At 39.1% G+C, this 22793-nt stretch overlaps 1 protein-coding gene across 2 annotated transcripts; it reads right to left on the reverse strand.

The window, feature by feature from the left end:
* Positions 1-14163: 14163 nt before the first annotated feature.
* LOC121708596 (zona pellucida-like domain-containing protein 1) lies at positions 14164-18581 on the reverse strand. 2 transcript variants are annotated; one of them, XM_042091371.1, is made up of 10 exons: positions 18479-18581; positions 18170-18396; positions 17644-17831; positions 17467-17539; positions 17284-17381; positions 17020-17103; positions 16656-16827; positions 14828-14939; positions 14681-14713; positions 14164-14578 (listed from the first exon to the last, which is right to left on the reverse strand). In XM_042091371.1, exons 1-10 carry the CDS (start codon positions 18573-18575, stop codon positions 14457-14459), a joined length of 1206 nt encoding a protein of 401 aa, XP_041947305.1. In that variant the 5' UTR covers positions 18576-18581; the 3' UTR covers positions 14164-14456. The 2 variants fall into 2 exon arrangements, with proteins under 2 accessions (XP_041947305.1, XP_041947304.1); XM_042091370.1 differs by having other exon boundaries at positions 14681-14716.
* Positions 18582-22793: the final 4212 nt, after the last annotated feature.

The raw sequence follows: 22793 nt of genomic DNA on the forward strand, positions 1-22793 counted from the left end.
GATAGTGGTAGTGCAGTGAATAATTTCCCTTGATTCATTTGTACTATGTAAAGAACATAATGAGAAATGTTTCCTTTTCATGGATGTGCTTTGTGTGTCTGTGACGTTGGTAGCACAGTGGAGGGCTTGGCTGAGGACTGCATCTATCTCAGCGAAGGCAGCGGTGATTTATCACTGTTACAAACCTCCGCTCCCATGTGTGTTGGTTTTGCATCATAATAATTGTATGGGTATTATTGTATGAAGTTATGTAGGCCTATGGGACGCATCTTATCAGTATAATTTGTCCAAAGTACCCTTTGTGTTTTAGTAACCTTCATATTTTATATTTATTTCAAGCAAAGCAATGCAATTTTTTTAACACTGTTCTGCACGCATTGTCTTCAAATGTATCGTAGGCCTACAAATGAGGTCAACCTAAAATAGCAGTGTTGTCTCTCCTGCTTCACAGCCTCTATAATTACAGCAGAAAAAGCTAAGCTGCGGCATCGGCCCTAATGAACCCAAAAGCTCCTTACAAAAGCATTAGGAAAGAGGAACATCAGGTCTGTTTTAAATGACACACGGTGTGGCTCTCTCGTGGTGACCATTCTCCTCAGACAGGAAACCGCTGGCATGTAAATTATGTTCTTTGCCATCATTTTACCTCCACTTAGGCTATTGTTTGCTCCCGTTTCCATTCTGTTTGGGGGGTCTTCCTACCGGCTAGCTTCACAGCATAATTTCAGCATAATTTAGCCGAGTCAATCAGACGCCGCGCTGCTCTGCATGCAAAGCTAATGCCACAAGAGGCCCAGGTCTTTGAACTGTATTCCAGCATTCATTTTCACAGAGTGACATGTGCTTAACATATGGAAAACTCATGCACAATATAACAAATATGCGGCGCCCATGTTTACTTAATGAACTGAACAGTGCTCAGCATAACGCAGAGTCAGAATAGGCTCCCTGCTCTGATCTACTATAAGAGCATTTCCGTTTGGTATGTCTTCATGAGCCTCAGAACACTTGGCGGGAGGCACAGGCACTACACATCACATTATCTGCAGCTCTGTCATTTAAACTCATTAACAAAGGGGCCAAATGGGGTGGGGAGTGCTCTTAGTGATGATACGGTCAGTCACCACGGAAATAGGCATATAGTACATAAAACCATCAATGCTCTGCTTGGGTGCAGAGGCAAAGGGAGGTAAAATTACATAGCATCAAATAGAGATATATTACATGTCATATAATCAGCTACAGGCTCTGGGCTCTGTAATAGTGGGTAGCCTCTTGACCTAGAACTGTCACTCACTGTACAACCAGGTCCTTGGCCTACTGCTCGTTTTATATCTGAATACATGAGGAGCACATCATACTGACCCAGGTTACACATGCCCTTATTCTTTGTTAAGGACTAGGTAAAGCAACCATCTTAAGAATAGCAGTTTCACTAAGGATGCCCACTTTGTGCTAGCAGAACGTAGTCAAGACTCAAGAGTATGGTTCACAAGGCTAACTTTGTGCTGCTGTAGCCTATACATTTTATTCCACTAGGTAAATTAGACCAGTACGGTATATAGCCTACCATGGAATGTGTAGGACAGTGGAGATGGTGTGGGCACAAGGACCCCAATATGATAATGTGGGCACAAGGACCCCAATATGATAGTGTGGGCACATTGACCCCAATATGATGGTGTGGGCACAAGGACCCCAATATGATAGTGTGGGCACATGGACCCCAATATGGTACTGGTGTTGTAGTCAGTTGTGTCACAGTGCCCCGCCATACTTCTGTATTATAAGCTAATTCAAGAGATTAGATGTCATCTCAAAACTGGCTGAGACCTGGACAAAGGAAGAGGCATGACAAGGCACAAAAAAAGCAAAGCATCTGATAGCAGCCATGGCAGCAGTCTTATATGACCAAACCACGGTAAGTTAGTCATCATATTAAAGGTGCTCTAAGCGATGCTGGGTAATGTCACTTCTGTTGACCTTTAAACAAAACAGAGAGCTAGCTCGCTACTTCCTCCTCCTCCCTCCCGTGCTGCTCCTGTGCAATTGAAACTCTCCTAAACGCGCATCTCATCTGTGATTTGCTGGAACAGTTTGTTATGTTTTTTACAGTGTATTCAGGACACAGACAGCTAGCGGTTGATTAGGTGATGTTTGCAGTAAGTGACATAAAATGTTTTAGCCTAAAAAACGCATGGCATCGCTTAGAGCACCTTTAAGGCTAGTATCACTTTCTGATGTATGTTTTTTTTAAGAGCAACTACTTTATGATCTTTATGATCTCCAAATGACATTTCATCATTTATTTTTGCTTTTATTTAACGTTATTTTGGTCCTCCATAGGATTGGTAGATTCAAAAGAAACAAATAAAGTTGATCAGTTAGCCCTTTGAAGTATAGGCTATTTTCAGTGTAATTTTACATTTACTTAAGCTCTTATCTTGGTCATTGTAATGGCGATCTATACATGCTAGCCTATATCTTCTTTTTCAGGACAGTCTGTGCTACCCATAGCTGGGAATGATGTGATAATATTTGCACATGTCTTATGTCAAGCTTTACATCAACAAAAAGTATTTTTTTCCATATTTTTGCATTAATTGTCTGGAATCTGGCAATATTTATGATGGTGGGATACTCTATGACTAAGCAATTTACAAAAATGTATGTTATATTACTCGGCAACTGCTTATTGTACAGAGGCATGTTTCATATCCTCGTATTCTGTCTGGTGTTTATTTTGACATGGTTTGCCATTGTTGAGTGAAGAGTTTGTGAGATATTTCACTGATATTAATAGGTGTGTAGAGCTGTGTGCAGAATGCAAATATGATTACATTTCATGTAGCCTAAGTTTTTATAGTATGTATTAAAGGTATTCATTTTCCGTTTGTTCAAGTAATATGCTGTGTGATATCTGTGTGATATTTTTTTGTATTCCGCGAGAAATTTAGGCTGGTTGAACCTGGACTTGAGATTTTTACTGGGCACAGCAGTTCAGTAGCCTACTGGGGCACGGCTGAGTAAAAAGGGTCTAGTGACCCTCTAGTGTGGTAGAACAAAATCGTGTAATTTGTATTCCGACCAGATGCATTTTTTAGGTATCAAATAGAGCAGTGTTTCTTAACTTCTTAACTGGTGGGTCGGGACCCAAAGGTGGGTTGCGGAGCTTGTGGTTAAAAAAAAAAAAACAATCGCCCATTTAAAATGCTACCCTATCAAATCTATTGTTGGACCTTTATTTTGATAGACTTTATTTGTATGCCAGTCGTTGCCAATGAACATAGACAATGTTTATGGGACAGGTCATGTTAGACACCATTTTAGCAGTTAATATGGCAAAATGACCCTGAATATTTGAAATATGGAATCACTTATGTTGAAGACAAAAAATGGATAGAAACCCCAGTGTGTGGTGTGCAATGAATTGCTGGAGCATGAGAGCATGAAACCATCAAAAGTAAAACACCACATGGAAACAAGCACCCTACTGTCAAAGACAACCCTGTTGAGTAGCCTACTTTGAAAGGTGACACAGGAATTGAGGACTTAGGCACACAAATGTGCCTAACATCAGCACATTCCAAACAAGTACAGGCACTTTGCACATCTTAGCCTACCACATACCTCACTGTATCAGTTGGCTTGAACGCTAAAATATGGGTCACAACTTAATGTCCATGGGAAATTGAGGGTCCCAAGGCCAGACCAGTTTAAAAACACTGAAAAAGAGAACATGTCTGAGGAAAAGATGACGTCTGGTCACCCTAGACCTGGGCTACCCAATTTGGGGCCTGCAGGGCAAACTTTGCCCGCCATAAATTATTTTTGGCCCGCGCTGTGGTCAGAATTTCATTCTGTCTCAAAGACTGGTTGCAGTTCACTATCTAGCCACAGTTTAACAACGTTTAGATGGGGCGATAGGGGGGCGCTATTGAGCTTCTGTCAGCGCAGATCCATAGTCATGATGATGACAAGAGTGAGGAGGGCTGAGGAGAAGCTAGTGGCTAATCTGAATTGTCCAATTGTCATTGCTCAATCAAATCTATTTGTATTAATATTTTGTTTATTACTTATGCATATTAATATTGTATGAATATGTATTTTATTATTCCTTAATATGTGTTAAACTTCAAATTTATGGAAACACATTGTGTTGCAAAAAAAATATGGTTTCCATTTAAATATGTCTCATTTCCTGAAAAAAGAGATTGTTCTGAAGAATTTGTCCTATAGGGGCATGCTCTATTAATTACTCATTCATATTGATGCAAATAACTTTCTGCCAAGACATAGAATTGCTCCATATTATGCTTTTCTTCAAAGATTTTAATTGCTTCAGATAGGCTACACTGTATATTTCTACTCCTTAAAACAGCCATGTGGATGTTCAAAGACAAGCACAGTAAAGAGTAGTGTTTTTTATTTCTTAAAAAATAGTTTACCTGTTAATTTTGCAAAAATATTCAATACATTTCAATTTATTGGTCCACTACTTGAACATTCAGTCTTGGCCCGTGGCCATCCACTCCAGAGTCCAATTTATTTTTGGCCCTTGACGGTGAAGAATTTGGGCACCCCTGCCCTAGACTAAAGATGTGAGAGACGGAGCTAACGTTAACGTTTAGGCTACTTTAGCAAGAATCAAGTTCACTAGGCTAAATTTGTTTTCGTATTGGCAAGTAGCCAATGCTGTAACCTAATACTTGCTCTATAGTACGATGTTCATTTTAGGACATCCTCAGACTCAGAAAAACATCTGTCATCTTCAGACAAAACTGCCTCAGCGTCAGAAAAACCTCTGTCATCTTCAGACAGAACTGCCTCAGCGTCAGAAAAATCTCTGTCATCTTCAGACAAAACTGCCTCAGCATCAGAAAAACCTCTGTCATCCTCAGGTAAAACTGCTTCAAACCAAACGGCCTCAGAAGGAGTCAGGTCTCAGAAAAAAACACTGTCAGGAAAAGTAGAGTCAGGTCTCAGAAAAAATGCTGTCAGAAAAAGTGGAGTCAGATCTCAGAAAAAACACTGTCAGAAAAAACAGAGTCAGACGAAAAAGTCTCAGATGAAAAGTTATCAGAGTCAGGTATCAGACATCAGATGAAAATGAGTCGGGTCTCAGGAAAACCGCTGTCAGAAAAAGTGGAGTCAGACGAAAACGTCTCAAATGAACAGTTATTGCGGGGAAAGAAGAAGACGACGGATACAGAACGGTGAGTTTAATATTATGCTTAATACATTTATTCTGTCACTGGCATGTTATATTTGGTGCTTGGTTAGATGTAGAAATTATAAGTAAAAGTAGAAAGTGATCCAATGGTATACACATTGTAGGAAATCGATGTATGTAACTTCACTTCGCTAGTAACATTAGCAGCTGCTGTAAGGCATATACCGGAGTAGGCTATGCTATGTACTACATACCAGAGGTGGGACCAAGTCACTGTTTGGCAAGTCACAAGTAAGTCCCAAGTCTTAGCAGTCAAGTCCAAGTCAAGTCCCAAGTAAATACAGAGAAGGGCAAGTCGAGTCCAAGTCCAAGTCACATCAAAGCCAAGTCGAGTCCAAGTCCCAATCTTTTTCAAGTCCTGAACAAGTCATCAGGTATTTTTCACTTAATAATGCCATTATTATTAGACTATCAATCATAATTTTAACACATCAATCTAATCTACAGTATTTTTTTCTTTATAAATACAGATTAAAATATGTTCAATGTTTCTGTCTTGAAATCTTTTACGATATATGCATCCGCATACCTGTGAAATATACGCATGAGCATACCTGAGTAATCTGTACGAAACGGATAGCTACATGGCACTCAGCACAGCAGCAAATATATATATTTTTTCCAAATTGCGGCATCCACTAAGGATGAGTAATAATTTGACTGATGGCATTTCACTGCGCTAGGCCACAGATTTGCCTGCAAATAGTTTATTAGGCTGTCTGCCAGTGGCAACTCATAAAGCCAAGGTCATGGTTAATGATTACAATAAATGGTGACGAGAAGAATCGTTACATAGGCTACTTTTGTTGCGGTTAATTACGATTTTATTAGGGCTGTCAACCGAATAAAAAAATAACTAATTAATCTCATATTTTGAAATGAATTAATCTAGAATCTAGATTAATTGCGATTAAAAAGTACATTTTCTCCCTAAAGACTAAAGCTTCTTATATGGCATATTAACAGCATAAATCACAAAATTACTGAGTAACCACAAAGGTAAAAGTAAAACACTTCTATATTATGTAAATGATAATAATGACACAGTAATTTTGTAGTATTTAAAGTATTCATTTCTTAAATAGGCTTTTTTTCGCTCTATGGCTAGTCCACAAACTCTAACATTGTTTGTGCCACATGTAACGTGTATAGCACAATATTAACCATGATAAGCATGGTGTTAAGTTGGCACAAACAGCTTTCATTTCTTTGGAAATAAAAACATGTAATGACATGATGCTTGCTAGGCATGTTCTGTTTGCAATTATGATCCTGAGGAGGCTGCGGTCCTTCAATGTGTGCAGTTATCTCCTCAGGATGTTCTACCAGTCTGTTGTTGCCAGCGTCCTCTTCTGCAGTAGTATGTTGGGGAGGAAGCACAAGGAAGAAGGATGCGGGGTGAATTGACAGGCTGGTAAGGAAAGCTGGCTCTGTAGTGGGAGCTGAACTGGAGTGCATCACTTCAATATCTGACAAAAGGACCCTGAACAAACTGATCAACATCTTGGACAATGAGTGTCACCCACTCCACAGCACTATTGTTAAGCAGAAGAGCCTGATCAGCTGGAGACTTCGCTCACTGCCTTGCACAACTGACAGACTGAGAAAGTCATTTGTCCCTAGGGCCATTGAACTGTTCAATGCCTCACTTAAGGGAAGAGGAGAGATAGACTTCTCTGCATAGTCTGTCTGCCTCTTCACCCCCTCCATGTTTGGATACTGTCTGTCCACTAGCCACTTTTACCACTGTCTTTATGCCTCATTGTTTGCGTGCTATATTAGCACATTAGCACATATGCATACCCACCCCCCCTCCATGCCACAGCCGAACTGTGGCCACACTTATACATTTTCTTTAAATAGTTAAATATATAGATATATAGACTTTACTTTACTTTATTTCTGCATTGTTGCACTGTTAGACTTACTCATTTGCACTATCAACATGACCACTATCACCATTGCACTACCACCATGACACTCATTCACACAGAGCACCTTAGAGCACCTTACCATACCTTACTATGCACAGAGAATCACAGGCTCAGTCCCTGCCTCAGTCATTGCAAGCGCCTCTGATTGATTAATCACCACTATGTGGATACTGTTTTTAGAATTGATTTAGATTAACCGTTAGTTAGTATAATTTGTATTTTAGTATATTTAGCATATTCTTTATCTTCTACTGTCCTTATTGCTTAGTTGTGTTTTTATATTATATACTTTAATTACTCTTTCTGCTGTTAAAGAATGTGTTTGTGTTGTATGTATGCTGCCGCGGAAGTGAAAGCATCTCTGGGGTGACTGGTTCACGATCAGGAAATTTATTTTTTGACTCGAGACATGTCAAGTCATTACAAGTCAAAGAGGCAAAGTCCGAGTCAAGTCTCGAGTGAATAGTATTCAAGTCCAAGTCCAGTCGCAAGTCATGCCGATTTTGATCAAGTCGAGTCTGAAGTCATTAGGCCTACAGTTTTTTCTGATTGCTTAAGCACATTTTTTGTAACTATGGATTTTTTTGAAAAACTCTACACACAAATGGCAAAACCTCTCACCCAATCAGCAAAACATTGTAGTTATCTTGCAAAAGCTAACACACCTTGCTTAACTCTTCACACCTTCGTAAAAGCCATCACAATAATAAGCACACAATGTGGCAACTACACACTAATGGTATACAGTTTTTCTCAGTTGCTTTGGTGCTTTTCTCACATCACTATTAACATTTGCACAGCAGTTAGTGCATTTCTCAAAACAATTAGTGCAAACTGCAAAACCTAGTGGATGACCTGCAAAAGCACGTCACTTGCTCAAAATGGATAGTCCATTCCTCAAAAGCAAGTATTTATGTCAATGAAACTGTCAGTATCATCAAAATGAGAAGTCTTGACACCATTGTTTATGAACAAGATAGTCAAATGGCTTTGTCATGTTTTCATTATGACAGTTCTCTCAGTGTTTTCCAATGCAAAAAAAGGTCAGAATTCGGTGACACTACCTGAACATGCTCAAGACAGCACTATACAGTACTTGTACATCCATTTGAAAACTACAATAAAGTTACACATTACGGGAGTAAGTGAGTACAAGACACTGAGTACGTACATTTTTACTCTTTGCAATTCTACAGCATTGTGACAGAATTTGATAACTAGTTCAACAATTTTGTATGTAATGACTCAAGCAATGAAATGAAGACTGTTAGTTTTATTGGGAACGACTATTCAGCATCCGTAAGTATAGTTCATTTTGACTGACATGACATAAGCAAATGATAATGTTAAAAAACAGCAGAGAATTGTATGAAAGCAACTGATACATGTCCAAAAGTATTTGCAATTTGTTCAGAGGAAGGAGAAATTGCTACTATGATGTGCACAAATGACTAAATGTTGTGGAGGTTGAACTAATAGTTATGAGAATTTTCATTCTGATCTGAAAAAAGCACCAAAGCGACTGAGAAAAACTGTAAAAGGTCAGAACTCGGTGACACTACCTGAACATGCTCAAGACAGCACTATACAGTACTTGTACAGCCATTTGAAAACTACAGTAAAGTTAGAATTTTTTATAGTTAGGAGTAGTGAGTAGAAGACACTGAATATGTACGATTCACATTTTTACTGTATGCTCTTTGCAATTCTACAGCATTGTGACAGAATTTGATAACTAGTTCACCAATTTTGTATGTAATGACTCAAGCAATGAAATGAAGACTATTAGTTTTATTGGGAATGACTATTCAGCATCCATAAGTATAGTTCATTTTGACTGACATGACAGAGCAACTGATACATGTCCAAAAGTATTTGCAATTTGTTCAGAGGAAGGAGAAATTACTATTATGATGTGCACAAATGACTAAATGTTGTGGAGGTTGAACTAATAGTTATGAAATTTTTCATTCTGATCTCAAAAAAGCACCAAAGCGACTGAGAAAAACTGTAAATAAAAAACACATCTGGCTTTTGCTTTCTCTGTGCACAAGGTAGGCTATGTCAGTTTGAGGTAATACTTTTGTCATAGTTCTAACATACAGGGATCCAAACATCAAGTATTACATGTAGTGTTTACTGTATTTAGACACATCAAAACAAACACAATTGTTTTTTTTCCAAGTCAAAACACAAAATAGTAATTTCACAGAGAAAAACAAAAAAATCAGTCTACATCGTGTCGTCTCGTGTCGTCTCTCTGGGTCCGGCCACAAAATTTTATCTACATCACATGCAATGTTCTCTAGTCCAAGGCACCGGGGGTAATATCTTCTGGAATGCCGTATCCAGGCCTGACATGACAATATCCCCACATGTAGACTGATTTTTTTGCCTGTAAAGGGCTATTTCTTTCTCTTCTTACCCTTCCTCTTCCCCCTCTCCATCCTCCTCTTGCTCCTCCTTGTCCTCTTCCTCTAACTTCACCTCCTTGTCCTTGTCATTCTCTCCCTCTCACTTCACCTCCACATCCTCTTCCTCCTCTTCTTCCTCCTACTTCTTCACCTCATGTCCTATTCTTCAGCCTCCTCTAATTCTTCCTCTTCCTGCTTCCTCTATTGTACCCATTGTACATTACCTGTGGCTTAGTGCTTAGGCTGATTGCAAAGTGAACTAATTATCTAAAACATTTTTCACATGAGAAAGTGCCAGAGAGTTGGCAAAATAGTGAAAATAATAGCAATGCATGTGTATAGATTTGCTAGGAATCTGTTGATCATTTGGAAATTGAGTGTAAATCATGAGTTGTGTTTACAGTTCTGCAAAAAGAGTGCTGTGTAGCGAATTGTGCCTACAGTTGTGCAAAGTGTGTGTTACAAAATTGCAAACTGAGTGCAAAGCAGTGTTTGTGCTTTTAGTTTTGCGATCTCAGTTGTGTTTAAGCATTCAGAAAAAAACTGTAAAATGACTCGAGTCTGACTCGAGTCCACATGTCTGCTACATACAGCAAAATAAGTTGTTTTTCGTAGGACTACGGTACGTTCAATGAGCTAGGGAAAAGTGGGATAAACATTTTTCCACCACAAAAGTCCAGAACGACACCTGGACCATTATTTCTTACTTTTGCTAACCGTTTCCCAGTTGTAGCCTACACTGCCTACCAGTAAGAAACCTGTCTGTCTGACATGAAGACTGCGCGTTGCGCAAGAGACGTTGAGGGAGGGAGGTAAAGCGGGCACCGAATGCAAAAACTCTAACCTTTCGACTTCATATTTAGGTTTTATAGTTTAATCAACATTAATTCAATACACGGTGCGTGGATGCAAGGATAATTGTTTTTTTCGGTTATTTCTATGAAATACCAAGGATATAACCTCGGTATCTTAGGCTATATGGCAATGGTCCTAAACATCGTATAAATATCGAAAAGAATGCACACCCTCCGAGGTGCTGGCAAGCTGGCTAGTTTGCTAGTGTCCACATTAGGAACCTTGACAAAGACTGACAGGCTGAAACGTTGGAATTAAATAAAAGAATTAAGAGATAGAGTGTGCGGCGAAGTTTTTCCATGATCCTAAACATAACTGAAAAGCTAAGCCACAAGTCTTTCTAAAACACAAATTACTGTCTATTTGTGACAATAACTACAGAGAATCACCTTAATATATTTTAGTGTATTTCTCTTTCTGGTGTCCAGGCTCCCATCTACAAAGACTGCAAGGGAGTCTTTGGGATACCATCTGTTTTGACTTTTCTTTTTTTATTATTACAAATTGTCATTACAAGCAAAACTATTTTCTAGTTAATGCACTTCCATGGGGAAGATAAAGCTTTCTCTACCATAGTAATTCTTAACCGTTATAACCACACTTGATATTTGATACTTGACACACACACTTGATATTTGTCAGCATTTTAAAGTCAATTTTATTTCTGAGATTTTGTACCAAGCAGAAGAGATGTTGTGGTAAGGTTGAGGTGTTTAGATGCAGGCATGCCTCTTACTGCATAGTGGCATGCAAAAAGTATTCACTTTGTTTACACCGTTACTCAAACACAATTCTGACTCATGGATGCAATTTGATGAATCTGGCCAACAAAAATGCTACCTCGGAAACTCACTTTTATTTCCCCACAGATGTGCATTCCTTCTCTTACCAACAATACAGAGGTAAATCCTATGCACTTTGTTTATTATAATGCAGGGTCAGTTTTACGTGTGGTCGAGTTTTCTATAGATTTTATATGTCTATCTAAATGTTTGGATTTATTAATGAAAACAACCAAGTGATGACAGTATGGAAAATCCATTCTCTGTGAGCTGGGCGGGTCCCTTGTACCCAGTCACTGCCTGCTCGCCTCTCTTCCCACCCCCCATTTGGTGGCCAGTACATGAGCGCTGTAGCCGTAAAGGCATTCCTTACATTCAGCTGTAAAGCAAGGAAAAGAAGACAAGAGAAATGGACGGAGCTCAGAGTCGCACCAGTGTGCCATCCCATCTTGGTTTTTCCATCTTCAACACACTCTGCTGTTGCCTTCCTCTTGGAATTGCTGCCATTGTCTACTCATGTAGAGTAAGTAAATGTTATATATTGCTCTGTGTGAAATCCAGTGGCCTATGGCTTAATGATTTTTGTTTAAAACTGTATTACCCCAACTCAAATGCAGGTGGACAATGCCAACGCCATGGGAGATGGGGCCAGAGCTCTGGAATCATCAAGGACAGCCAAGAACCTGAACATCGCTGGACTCATCATTGGAATAATTCTGATCATTATTTTGATTGTTTATCAAATTAAGATACATAGCTGAGGACCTTCAGACTATGTGATGTTTCATTAGCCTCTGCTCTATGTACCGCATGCTTCAAATGTAAAACTTGGTCCTGCTTTCTTACCTGCTACAAAACTTTCGAAGCAAATGAAAACCAGCTGCTCAGACCTCAATGTCCGGAATATAGACAAGACCTAACCTGCAAACAATTACCAGGGTGCAAGTATCATTTTACTCTTAGCCAGTACAAACCCAAAAGCTGTTTTTTACTCCAACAATATGTTACATTAATCATCTATACTACGTTAAATAAATGACATATTTCCTGTTATTCTTGGTTGTTGTTGTTGTGTTGTATAATGGTAACCTGACTCTCGCCAGATGAATTTCCGCCTAGCTTCACTCACATCCATCTGGGACCTCTTCCGTTGAGAGTGATTTCTGCACCAGATTTTATGGTAAAGCTAATCAGGACAAAGGGCGAGAGTTTCATAGATGTGACATAGCGTAGAAGCGACTGTGAGACTGTTATCAGCATCACGGGTTGGTTTCGATGTGAGTGGTTGAAGTAGCACGTCAATAGATGACGGACAAGTGGCTTATCCAATCATATGCAAGCATTTTTTGATTAGGCCCAGCCTTCTGAAGCAACACTTCAATGGATTGATCCCAGATGGATGAGTGGAGCTAGGCGGGACGAAATTCATCTGGCGAGAGTCAGGTTAGTATAATGGTACACATTTGGAAAAAGGAGGTTGGGCCTCAAGAATTATCTTCACATGGCTGGAACTGGATGTGAGTCTGGGGGCCTTTAGCTCAGCACACTTCAGGGTCCCAGACTTTTGTGGCGCACCAATCACCAATGAAAAAAAAATAGTGGAAAGAATGTTGTGGAAGAATGTAGTGTAAATGATGATTGGCTACATGCCGCTCCATACGCTTCAAAGTTAATCCTAGACCAAGCCCATTTTTAAAGCCACAGACACAATAAAGTCCCTTGGGGAAGTTTTATAGAACACTTTTACTAGCTACAGGCTCGGTGAGAGCAGGCAGAACAGTTAAATGAGGTTTGAGGTTCTGACATTCAGTTAGCTCCAACACCCAGCAACTGAGTCTGATGCCAATCCCATCAGGAAATGCCAGTTTTGTAAGCAGTGCATGCAAGATGCATGTAATCAATTTCAATTTCCCTCCAAGGGATATTTACAATTATTAGGGTATTATATATATTAGGTGAAATAATATGCATTTGGTTCAGATATGCAATGGTCCTTTAATGTTACTTTCTGACTTGTCATCATGGTTTGATATGTTGCTATTGTAAGACATTTTGGATCACAAAGCACATTAATGCAGGCTACAGGATAATATTGCAGAACACTCCCAAGCTCCCAAACAATGTACTGTCTAGCAGAGCAACTCTGTTAACATGTTGCTGAACCAGGAATTAATTACTCTATTACAGTTTTTTCACAATTGCTAAAACACATTTTTTGAAACCTGCCACCCTTTTCTCAAAACTATAAACACAAATCCCAAATCTCAAATTACATTCCCAAAACCTTTGCCAACCTCTGCAAAACTGAACAATTGCCTCAGTTGTACCTGTGCTCAAAACCAAACACTGCCTTCAGATCATCTCACAAAGCAATCAAATGGGAAAAAAATGGAAAGCAGTGTTCAGGGCAGCTCATATTGCTCTATATTTGTGTTCATATAGTGCTCTGTTTGTGTTCATATAGTGCTCTGTTTGTGTTCACTCTCTCTAGGGCAGGGGTTCCCAAACTTTTCCACCAAGGCCCCCCAAATACCACTAGATTCTGGACAAGGCCCCCCAAATACCACTAGGTTCTGGCCAAGGCCCCCCAAATACCACTAGATTCTGGCCAAGGCCCCCCAAATACCACTAGATTCTGGCCAAGGACCCCCCTATTAAACCCATCGACAATACTACGGCAAATGTAAAAATACATTAAGCTAATCCTAATAATTATTTTAGCCACAAACACTTCACGATGGAGCATACAGTGCGTAAAAAAATTATTTGGGGCTTTCTGCTATATGAGAGCTATCACGACTATTATTCTCAGTCATTATCATGGAAAATATAATGTTCAGATATGCGTCACATTATTATAATGCCATTGTATAACAACCCTCATAGTAATAGGTATATTTGAATATATTTGGTATATTTTTCAAATGTATTTATGTGTTGCTTTTGTTTTTTCCTCCAACTTGCTGAGGCCCCCCTGGCACCCTCTCGCGGCCCCCACTTTGAAAGCCACTGCTCTAGGGCTCTGTGTTTACCCTTTGCCACTTCTGGTTACCATTATGCATTACAAGTGCATCACAATGCAAAATGGGTCTTCTTGTTGCATGAGAATGTGTTTTTTGCAAACAAGAGTCTATGAGATCTGTAATTTTATATCTGTATCTGTTTTATCTGTTTTATATGTAAAAACACACAAAAAAATCCTGTGTGAATTAGTGAAAGGATCCAATTTCACCACCAGTCAAAAATACTTCTTCACCACAAACCAGCCTCCTAAGACGAGTAGTACAGACGCTCCACAACCGAAAACCAGCCCGACAGCTAACCCTGTGCTGCTCGAACTCCTTTCACCCTGCTGAGCACCTAAAAGGAACGTCTTTTTTAGAACCACATGTCAGCCAGCAGCCTCATAAGATGGGTGTTGAGTTTCAAAATAAATTGTTTACGAGGAAACAACATACTTACCCGACTCTGGAGCCGAGGCTTGGTCGACTGCATCTGCTTGAACATGAAGGGTTTTCACATTAATGGAGATCACTGAACTGAGTTGCAACACTAAAAGCTCTTTTTAGAGATTGTGTAGAAGATTGTTGTGGACAAAGACAATTGTACCATTGTCTCTGGTGAAGATTGGTCCCACAGAGACAGTGGTTGACTCAGGTGACTCCGCACCAAAAGGCTCCACGACGTCTCTCCTTCTTCTGCCATTGTTTCCGCTGCACGCCTGCCAAGAATATAGCCAAAGTAATTCAGCATGGTTCAATATAGGTTTATCTGTTAGTCTTATCTTGGACAGTGGTAACTGGTGGTGGTTGGTCATTTTCTAGAGTGCCAGTAATCAGTTTGATGCCAACACACAGACACAGACAGGATTTGTTACACAAGGGGCCTGCAAAAAACAGTTTGCTGTGTGGTGGTGGTAGAGGATGGGGGAGGGGGGCTGAGGAGAGAGCCTCTGATGGCCACCAAGCTCTATCAGCTGGGCTGTCTGGACCGGCCGCAGGCCAGCGAGTGTGACTACCCGTCCAAGATGGACTTAAGCAGGTGGAGTTGGTTCTCAAGACACAAAATGAACAGAGAGACAAAGTAATATCTACAAAGATTTTAGACTTATCTAAGTAATATCTGTATCTATTTAAATATTAGACTTCTTGCACCTAAGTTCAGTTGTGTTGGACGCGTCAGTGCCCACACATTCATTACCATTATACAGAGGCTGACAGAGTACACAGCTTCATTACTTGAGTAAAAGTACAGATACCCTTTGCTAAATTTTACTCAAGTACAAGTAAAAGTACAACAGTCAGATGTCTACTTAAGTAAAAGTACTGAAGTACTTGTTTTTAAAAGTACTTGAGTATCAAGAGTACAAGAGTAGCCAACATTTTCTAAATATTGCATTACTACTGCCACAGTGCTTACATTTATGTACAGAAACATCCTACATAGAGTTATGAAAAATGTTAATGTTAATACCTTGGAGAATGTAAAAGGAATTGAAAGTAAAATCAAGTCATTTTCATCTTTTTACCATGTTGCTAGGGATGGGCAGTATTTCTAATTCATGTATTTAAAATAAGTATTTCAAATACAAAATACTATTCTGTAATTGAAACACTTGAAGCGAAAACTATCATTAACTTGTTCAGAAAATAGAAATAGTCTGGCGAGGTGGGGCCACAGATTGGCACATTCCTGGGATGGAACTGCTGCATCTTCATCCATTGTTTCGTCCATAGTTTCGTCTCTTATCGAAATCTGACCATGGAGTTGACTTTGGCGGAAAGCTGAAGGTGATTGCTGATAGGCTGTCCCAATCAGTGGCGCCTGCACAATCCAATCACGTTTGAGAGGGAAACAACAAATTGAGATTTGTTCAAGATTTTTCTTTTTTCCTTTTTTTTTTTTTAGAAGTAACGGGTACTCACGGTTATGGATAGAAATGTAGTGGAGTAAAGAGTACAATATTTGCCTCTCAAATGTACTTGAGTAAAGTCATGAGTACTCCCCAAAAATGGTACTGGAGTAAAGTACAGATCCCTCAAAAATGTACTCAAGTACTGTACTCAAGTAAATGTACTCCGTTACTGTCCGGCTCTGCCATTATAGGAACCATCATACTGGTAAAGAAAATTACTTTCACACATAACGTCCTATCCTGTGAAAATGCACCGCAGACAATCTATCAGTTACATCACCTATTTTGTAATAGCATGCCTTTTTGTCAGACTACTATAATTAGTCAACTATAGTCAAAAACATGTACATGTTTGTTTTGTGGCTGACATTCTAACATAGTAACAGCAAAATATTTTCAAATTTGTTTTTAACAATTTCTCACTTAGGGGCTTTACGAACAGATCTGATGCCAACCATGGCAGTCACAAATGAAGTAGGGGCACTGAGGTGTGAGAACTCAGGAGGGTAAAGTACTTCTTACATTGAGAAGCTCTTGGCACTTGGTTGGTTCACAGAGTCGCACAATACAATGGAGGTACAGGGTGGACTTCTGCTGACTGTGGTGTTGCACGAAACGGAACGCCTCAAAATAGAACCGCGAACGAAGATCCAGCCCATTCAGCTCTACTGTGGTTCTTGAGGCTATGTTACATCTGCAAAATTATAAAATAAAACCAAGTTAAAAAAGATAAGACAAGATATGAGTCACATGCTCCAAAAATCTATTGTTCATTAACTACCCGATTTCATTTTTACATTTACAGTACAGAAATGCATTATTTGCTCATGAAAAAATAACTTAAAATGGCTGTGTCTGAAATGCTTTATAACTGAAAACGTCCTACCCAATGAAGAAGTCATACTGTTCACTGACAGACACGTTGTAAGGGGATGGCGTTGCAAAGCAGTGGTCAAGCATCACGTTAAAGCTGATAACATGAAGCATTAGGTATCATTTTGATTATACAGAAGAGATATAATTCTATATTCTATCTATTTTCTCTATATAATGTACTGTAATATACCTATCCATACCTAGTATACAATAACATAAAAAAAATGTAGTTGAGGATATCTGGATAGGATAATATTATCTAGATAATACTAACCTTCCAGTGAGGTTTGTAGCCTTGACTTCAACATAGACGTTAGTGCGCAATGCTAGGCCTGAATCTGGAACTACCAGAGGGTTATTATAACCAGAATCCTGAAGAAAAAATTTCATAAGTTTGGGAAAAAAAATCTCACTATATATAGAATGTTTATTTTACACTACTGACAAATCAACTTACATTATAGACACTCATGCTGAGAGTGTTAATGAAGGTTCCATTATTCCCCTTGGTTGCCACAGAAACAGAGGACCTGAAGACAATTAAACATATAAGCACAAAATGTCTCCATTTCTTGAAGAGAGATAGAGAGTAGGGAGAGAGAGAGAGAGCGTGAAGGCTGACTGTGAGACTCACGCCACAATTTGTGTGTTGTTGATGAAGTACTCCAGGGGATAGCGGCAGGAGAAGTGGTAGTAGAGGTCAGTGGAGTAACTGATGATGCCTTCGGAGGACCTTGGTGTGACAATGAAGCCTGTGATGACCACCGACTGGATATTGGAAAATGCACTGAAGATCCCTGACCCTGCAGCCTCATTTACAATCTGTCTTCAGAAGCACACATACAAATACAAGCATGCATGTGTGCACATTGCACAAGTACACACACACACACACACACACACACACACGCTCACACACACACACACACACACACACACACACACACACACAGATAAACATAAACAAACATGAACATGTTAGTGTAGAACTTCACATAATCACCATTCTATAAACACATCTTTTGAGCTTGCTTTAACAGATTTTGATTCGTCGCATTTATTAATCAAATTGACCAAATATGAACAAATATTTAAACAAACAAAATGACCAAACTCAGTGTTGAAACTGAATGGACAAAAGACATAAAAGCAATAATGACCTGCCAGGATGTCCGGCAGGGGTTCTCCTGGCTATCATTGACCGGCAAGTGAAACCGGACAACAGGTGGGTCCACAGTGGAGTCCTGGATTCCGAGGCACAGGCTGTTATTGTGCTGTCCGTTCATAGCCAGAGTTGTGTCATTGAAGCCAGCCCACTGGACAGTGCACAGATTCACCTCCAATGTGATGGTATTAGTCCCACAGTCAACGGTCAAGTCACTGTTGACTGCAGGTAGTGGGTCAGGGTTAGTGGACAGGTGGATAGGGAGGAAGATTGCTTTGAATATGCTGCTCAGTGGAGGACTCACCAGGAATTCTGTCATAGACTGCTGAGCAGTTATTCGCAGAAGCCAATCCAGGATGCAAAATGAAAGCCAAAAAGGCTAGTTGTTTCCAAGTTATCATCCTTACGGTCTGTAAAACTGAGAAAGTCGAGGTGTGACAGGGAAAGACTGAGAGATATACAGTGAGGCATTATACAACACTTTTAACGTGACAAGGTAGTGTTAATGTTGAAATGAAAAATCACTAGCATGAAAGAACTCTTATCATTCCCTTACAAAATGAAAGTCTATGTTTGTCGAGGTCACTTGAAAAAGAGGCTAAAGAAATATTATACAAACCTTGCTTCCCTGGTGCTGATTGTCAGTGGCTGTGTGTGTGGTGGTTTATATATACAGTATAGAGAGCACATATAGCAGTATTATGTTTCATTGTGCTTGTCAAAGAATAGGATGTCCCCTGACAAGACATAAGCTTTGCCTCGAGATATTTCAGACATGGCCTTTAAGATAATGACAAGGATAAATCATATTACAGAACTTTTATTTCTTTTCGCGACATCAAATTACAGGATGACGCAAAGTTGTAATCCTGTAATTTACCTGACAAAGAGTAACTTAATCTTTAGTCATTATATGTCTGCAACTGTAACTCTGCACAACAAACTGTGGTAATTTATTTAATTGTTTTTCTAAGTGGTGCTATTAATACTGGTGTGCTACAATTCTCCTTTAGATGGAAATAAATGACAATGCCATTATCAAACAGCTGAGTGAGCATTTATTTCACGTTGAATGATAGTAGGGCCATATATCTTACAAGTAAATTTGTCTGCCATTTCTTCTGTGGATGGCAGTCAGCATCGTCATCCCTTGTTCGCTTCATCAAATTCAGGGGTGATCGTGTCTTCTCCAGCAGACATATAACACGTGCATTGTCTCTAACTGTCTTTAACGCTTTCTCTTACAAGTGATTGCAATCAGTTTGCTGATTTTAGATGTAACTTAATCAATTTATTCTGTCTACTTCATTGAGAGGGTTTGCTAATGTATCGAACGAGGTATTGATGTCCGAGTAACAAAAGTATAAAGTAATGTCTTTGAAAGGGTTGTCCAGTATATCACAGGCGTGTAAAGGGCATGATCTTCTCCTGGGAGGGGTGTGTCGGGGTTAGGTGAAATCCGATAGAAAGAAAGGAAACGCAAAATGTCTTTGTGGGCCGCTTCAAAAACAAACCTGCTATCACCATGACTAACAAGCCTATCTCTTCTCTCTCTAGATCTTTCGGCCTGGACTTGACATAGAGGCACGATAGCAATTTTCTAGGACACCTCTCATTGAACTGCAATGGCTTTTTGATGATGCTCAACATGAGTTAAAACAAAATAACAGTCTTTTATTATTATTATTATTATTATTATTGTGATTATTATTATTATTATTGTTATTATTTTCCCTGTTTGTGTCTCTCTGTATAAATGTTGCTCTTCACAGGGTGCTTCAGAACTATTACATGACTTCTTGCGGTCATGCAAATGACTCTCAAATGTGTAGGCTATTTTACTCAATATGGAATTGAGAGTATATAAAAAATGAATTCTTATTGAACAAAATCTGATTCTGTGGGGGCTAAGACTCAAACAGTTTGAAGTACTAATTCATTCACATGGCAATCAGGAGAACATTTTTTGTAGATTTCACAAAAGTTGGACTGACTTCATTGCTTTCTTAAAAGAGTTTTTTTTAGCATGAGCAAAATTGCATTAGATCATGGCAAAAATAAACATTGCGATGAAATACTTTGTACTCTGCTGCCATCCAATGGAAATGATTGAAGTTACACTTAACATTTGGCTGTTGTGTCCATGTTGTTTTTGTGTCCTGACAAAGCAAACTGTGATTGTACTAATTATTCAAAATAACATAGCAACATTTTAGCATGGGTCAGCCTGTAAGGTTTGGGAGATAAATATACATACAAAAGTCAAGATGAAACAATTACAACATATAGGAGGCAAACAGCTTAGTGCTACTTCCATCTTTGCAAAACATACTTGAGAAAGACAATCTACATAGTAAAAGACACACTTAATGACCTGAAATAACAATACTTCAGTCAACACATTTTCCCATGCACTTTTATAGGCTAATTTCTGATTGTTCAAATCATACATCCAATCTATTTTGGTTGAGGTACAGATCATTCATCCTGACAAAGATGTGCACAGATACACAGTGGATAAAACTGGAACATGTAGCCTACAGGACCCTATATTTCTATGTTGCAAAACAGAATATAGAACACTGATATGACCCAACTGAATGGCACTGAGCCGAAATGTCTACCACCCCCTCTAAAACATAGCAAAATCACTGTAAAGGCCATTCAAAACAGTATAACCTTTGATTTATCTTGTATCTAAAGAAACTGCATAATTGGCAGTAGCTTGGTCTCTGGTTAGTGATTACAGTGCAAACAGAACAACTGAATTGTGATGTGGCTGTGGATGTGGAATTAAGTGGCTGTTTTAGCTTGAGAACACCTGAGTTTTTCCCACTTCATCCTGACCTGAGCAAGAAGATATGATAAAAACAGGTGTTTCAAATGCATAGTGAGGTTTCCAGGAGACCTATTCTTCAGTGACACCAACATCTTTTTATGGGTTTATTATTTGGAGCTTCCCAGGAGGGCTTGATTTATTTAATGTTTAATATGTCTTCAAGGAAATATAAAACAAAAACACACATAGCTAGAAATGTTTTTGCATTTAGGCAGATCATATTTAACATGCACATAGCAGTATGCATATAATGTACACATCAGAACATGTTATATGCCATGTACATAACACTTAAACAATTAACAGTTAAAATAGGACTGACTACCTGTTCACTCAACTGACCCATTTGTAAAAGAGAGTTAGGTTACTGAAGACGCTGCACCTGTTGAAACAAGGCTAGCTGTCCATAACCTCCATGCAGGCAAGCCTAAACTTGCCCACAAGGGCAACAAATCAATGAAGATTCTATGGTAACCAATCCAACATCAACATTGCCCCACATGGAGATTTTAAATAAAAGTTCCAAGTTCTGCAACTCAGACTGGTGCTGCGTTCTGCTACATTTATTTTATTTGAAATGCTGGATGTTTCTTCATACTTTTTGTGGTGGTTTTTGATGGGGTTTCTGTCCATTTTTAGGCTGTAGAAAGGAAATGTTACTCATGAGCTATAACTGACAGTTCCTATTGTCCTGCCCCAGTCACCATGACATAGGTAAGGTAGTGATAATCCATAAGAAGGGGTAGACTTGCATCATGTCCAAATGTTTGTTTTGGGTGGGCTGGAAAACAAGGAAATGGGAAAATAAAATAAAAACTTCTTTAGAAACATTTGAAAATCATGAACTAAAGTCAGGAAATGCTGACTTGTCAACTCAAATTGATACAAATTGAGATGGAAGTGATATTGATTTTATGGATTTAAGCTACAGTAGTCTAATCAGGTTAAGCGTTCATTTTAATCATTAATATGTTTGTTATAATATGTGAAATAATTATATAAGGACAGGGATGGTTAGGCAAATTAACTTTTGCATTAATTCAGATCCAGTCGGCTTTAGTCTACTGCTGGATGATTGACCTACTACCAAATGTATGATGTGCTGTATAAACCTAATAAAATATAACTGCAGTTATAGCCTACTACAAAATAAATTACACTGCAGTTTTTCTGAAGTAGGCTAACATAGGCCTACAATGAAGTGCAGTGCGGTGCCATTTCTGCAGTAAAGTGCAGCAGGCTATCATACAACGTACATCTCTTCATGCCCAAAATAGGCTACTGCATTATCCCTGCATAGGCTATGAACTGCAACGAATTCCTCAATAAATAGCCTTCGCAAAAACGTTTGAAAAACTGGATATTTTTTGTAGGCCTATGGATGCTATAGCACACAGACACATTCAGTAGCCTATTCGGCTATTCAGTAGCCTACGTTGAATGAAGTGTATAATATTTGAATGAAATGTAACAGTATTTTATATGGAGGTTAGTCGTTAGCTGTCAGTTTCTCCCTCCTTGTTGTTATCTAAATAGCAGGCTCTCTAGCGCCAAAATGAAGCCTGAACAAGCGCCAATGTTCGCGGTGCTAGTGATCGCGCCTCTGCTGGCGCTGAATTTGAACTGACATTTAGTGACTGCTGCAAGCCCTACTATAAAAGCTGGCGATGTCCGAGTGAATTCCAGCACGCTCAACTAACAGGTGTTTTGAGACGCTGACAAGGAAGCTACGTTTTCAGGTAAGCTTTATCCGCTTTTTTCTTTTATCACGGATTTGGCA

The sequence above is a fragment of the Alosa sapidissima genome, chromosome 5, assembly GCF_018492685.1.
Source record: "Alosa sapidissima isolate fAloSap1 chromosome 5, fAloSap1.pri, whole genome shotgun sequence".
Classification (NCBI taxonomy): domain Eukaryota; kingdom Metazoa; phylum Chordata; class Actinopteri; order Clupeiformes; family Clupeidae; genus Alosa; species Alosa sapidissima.

Excerpts from the sequence above, each read along its gene's own strand:
- LOC121708596 (XM_042091370.1), bottom strand. The coding sequence starts at position 18,575 with ATGATAACTTGGAAACAACTAGCCTTTTTGGCTTTCATTTTGCATCCT. Across the intron at positions 17,104-17,283 it reads GCTACAAACCTCACTGGAAG|CTTTAACGTGATGCTTGACC; the intron begins GTTAGTATTATC and ends TCATGTTATCAG. Across the intron at positions 14,579-14,680 it reads AGCCTCGGCTCCAGAGTCGG|GTGCTCAGCAGGGTGAAAGG; the intron begins GTAAGTATGTTG and ends CGTTCCTTTTAG.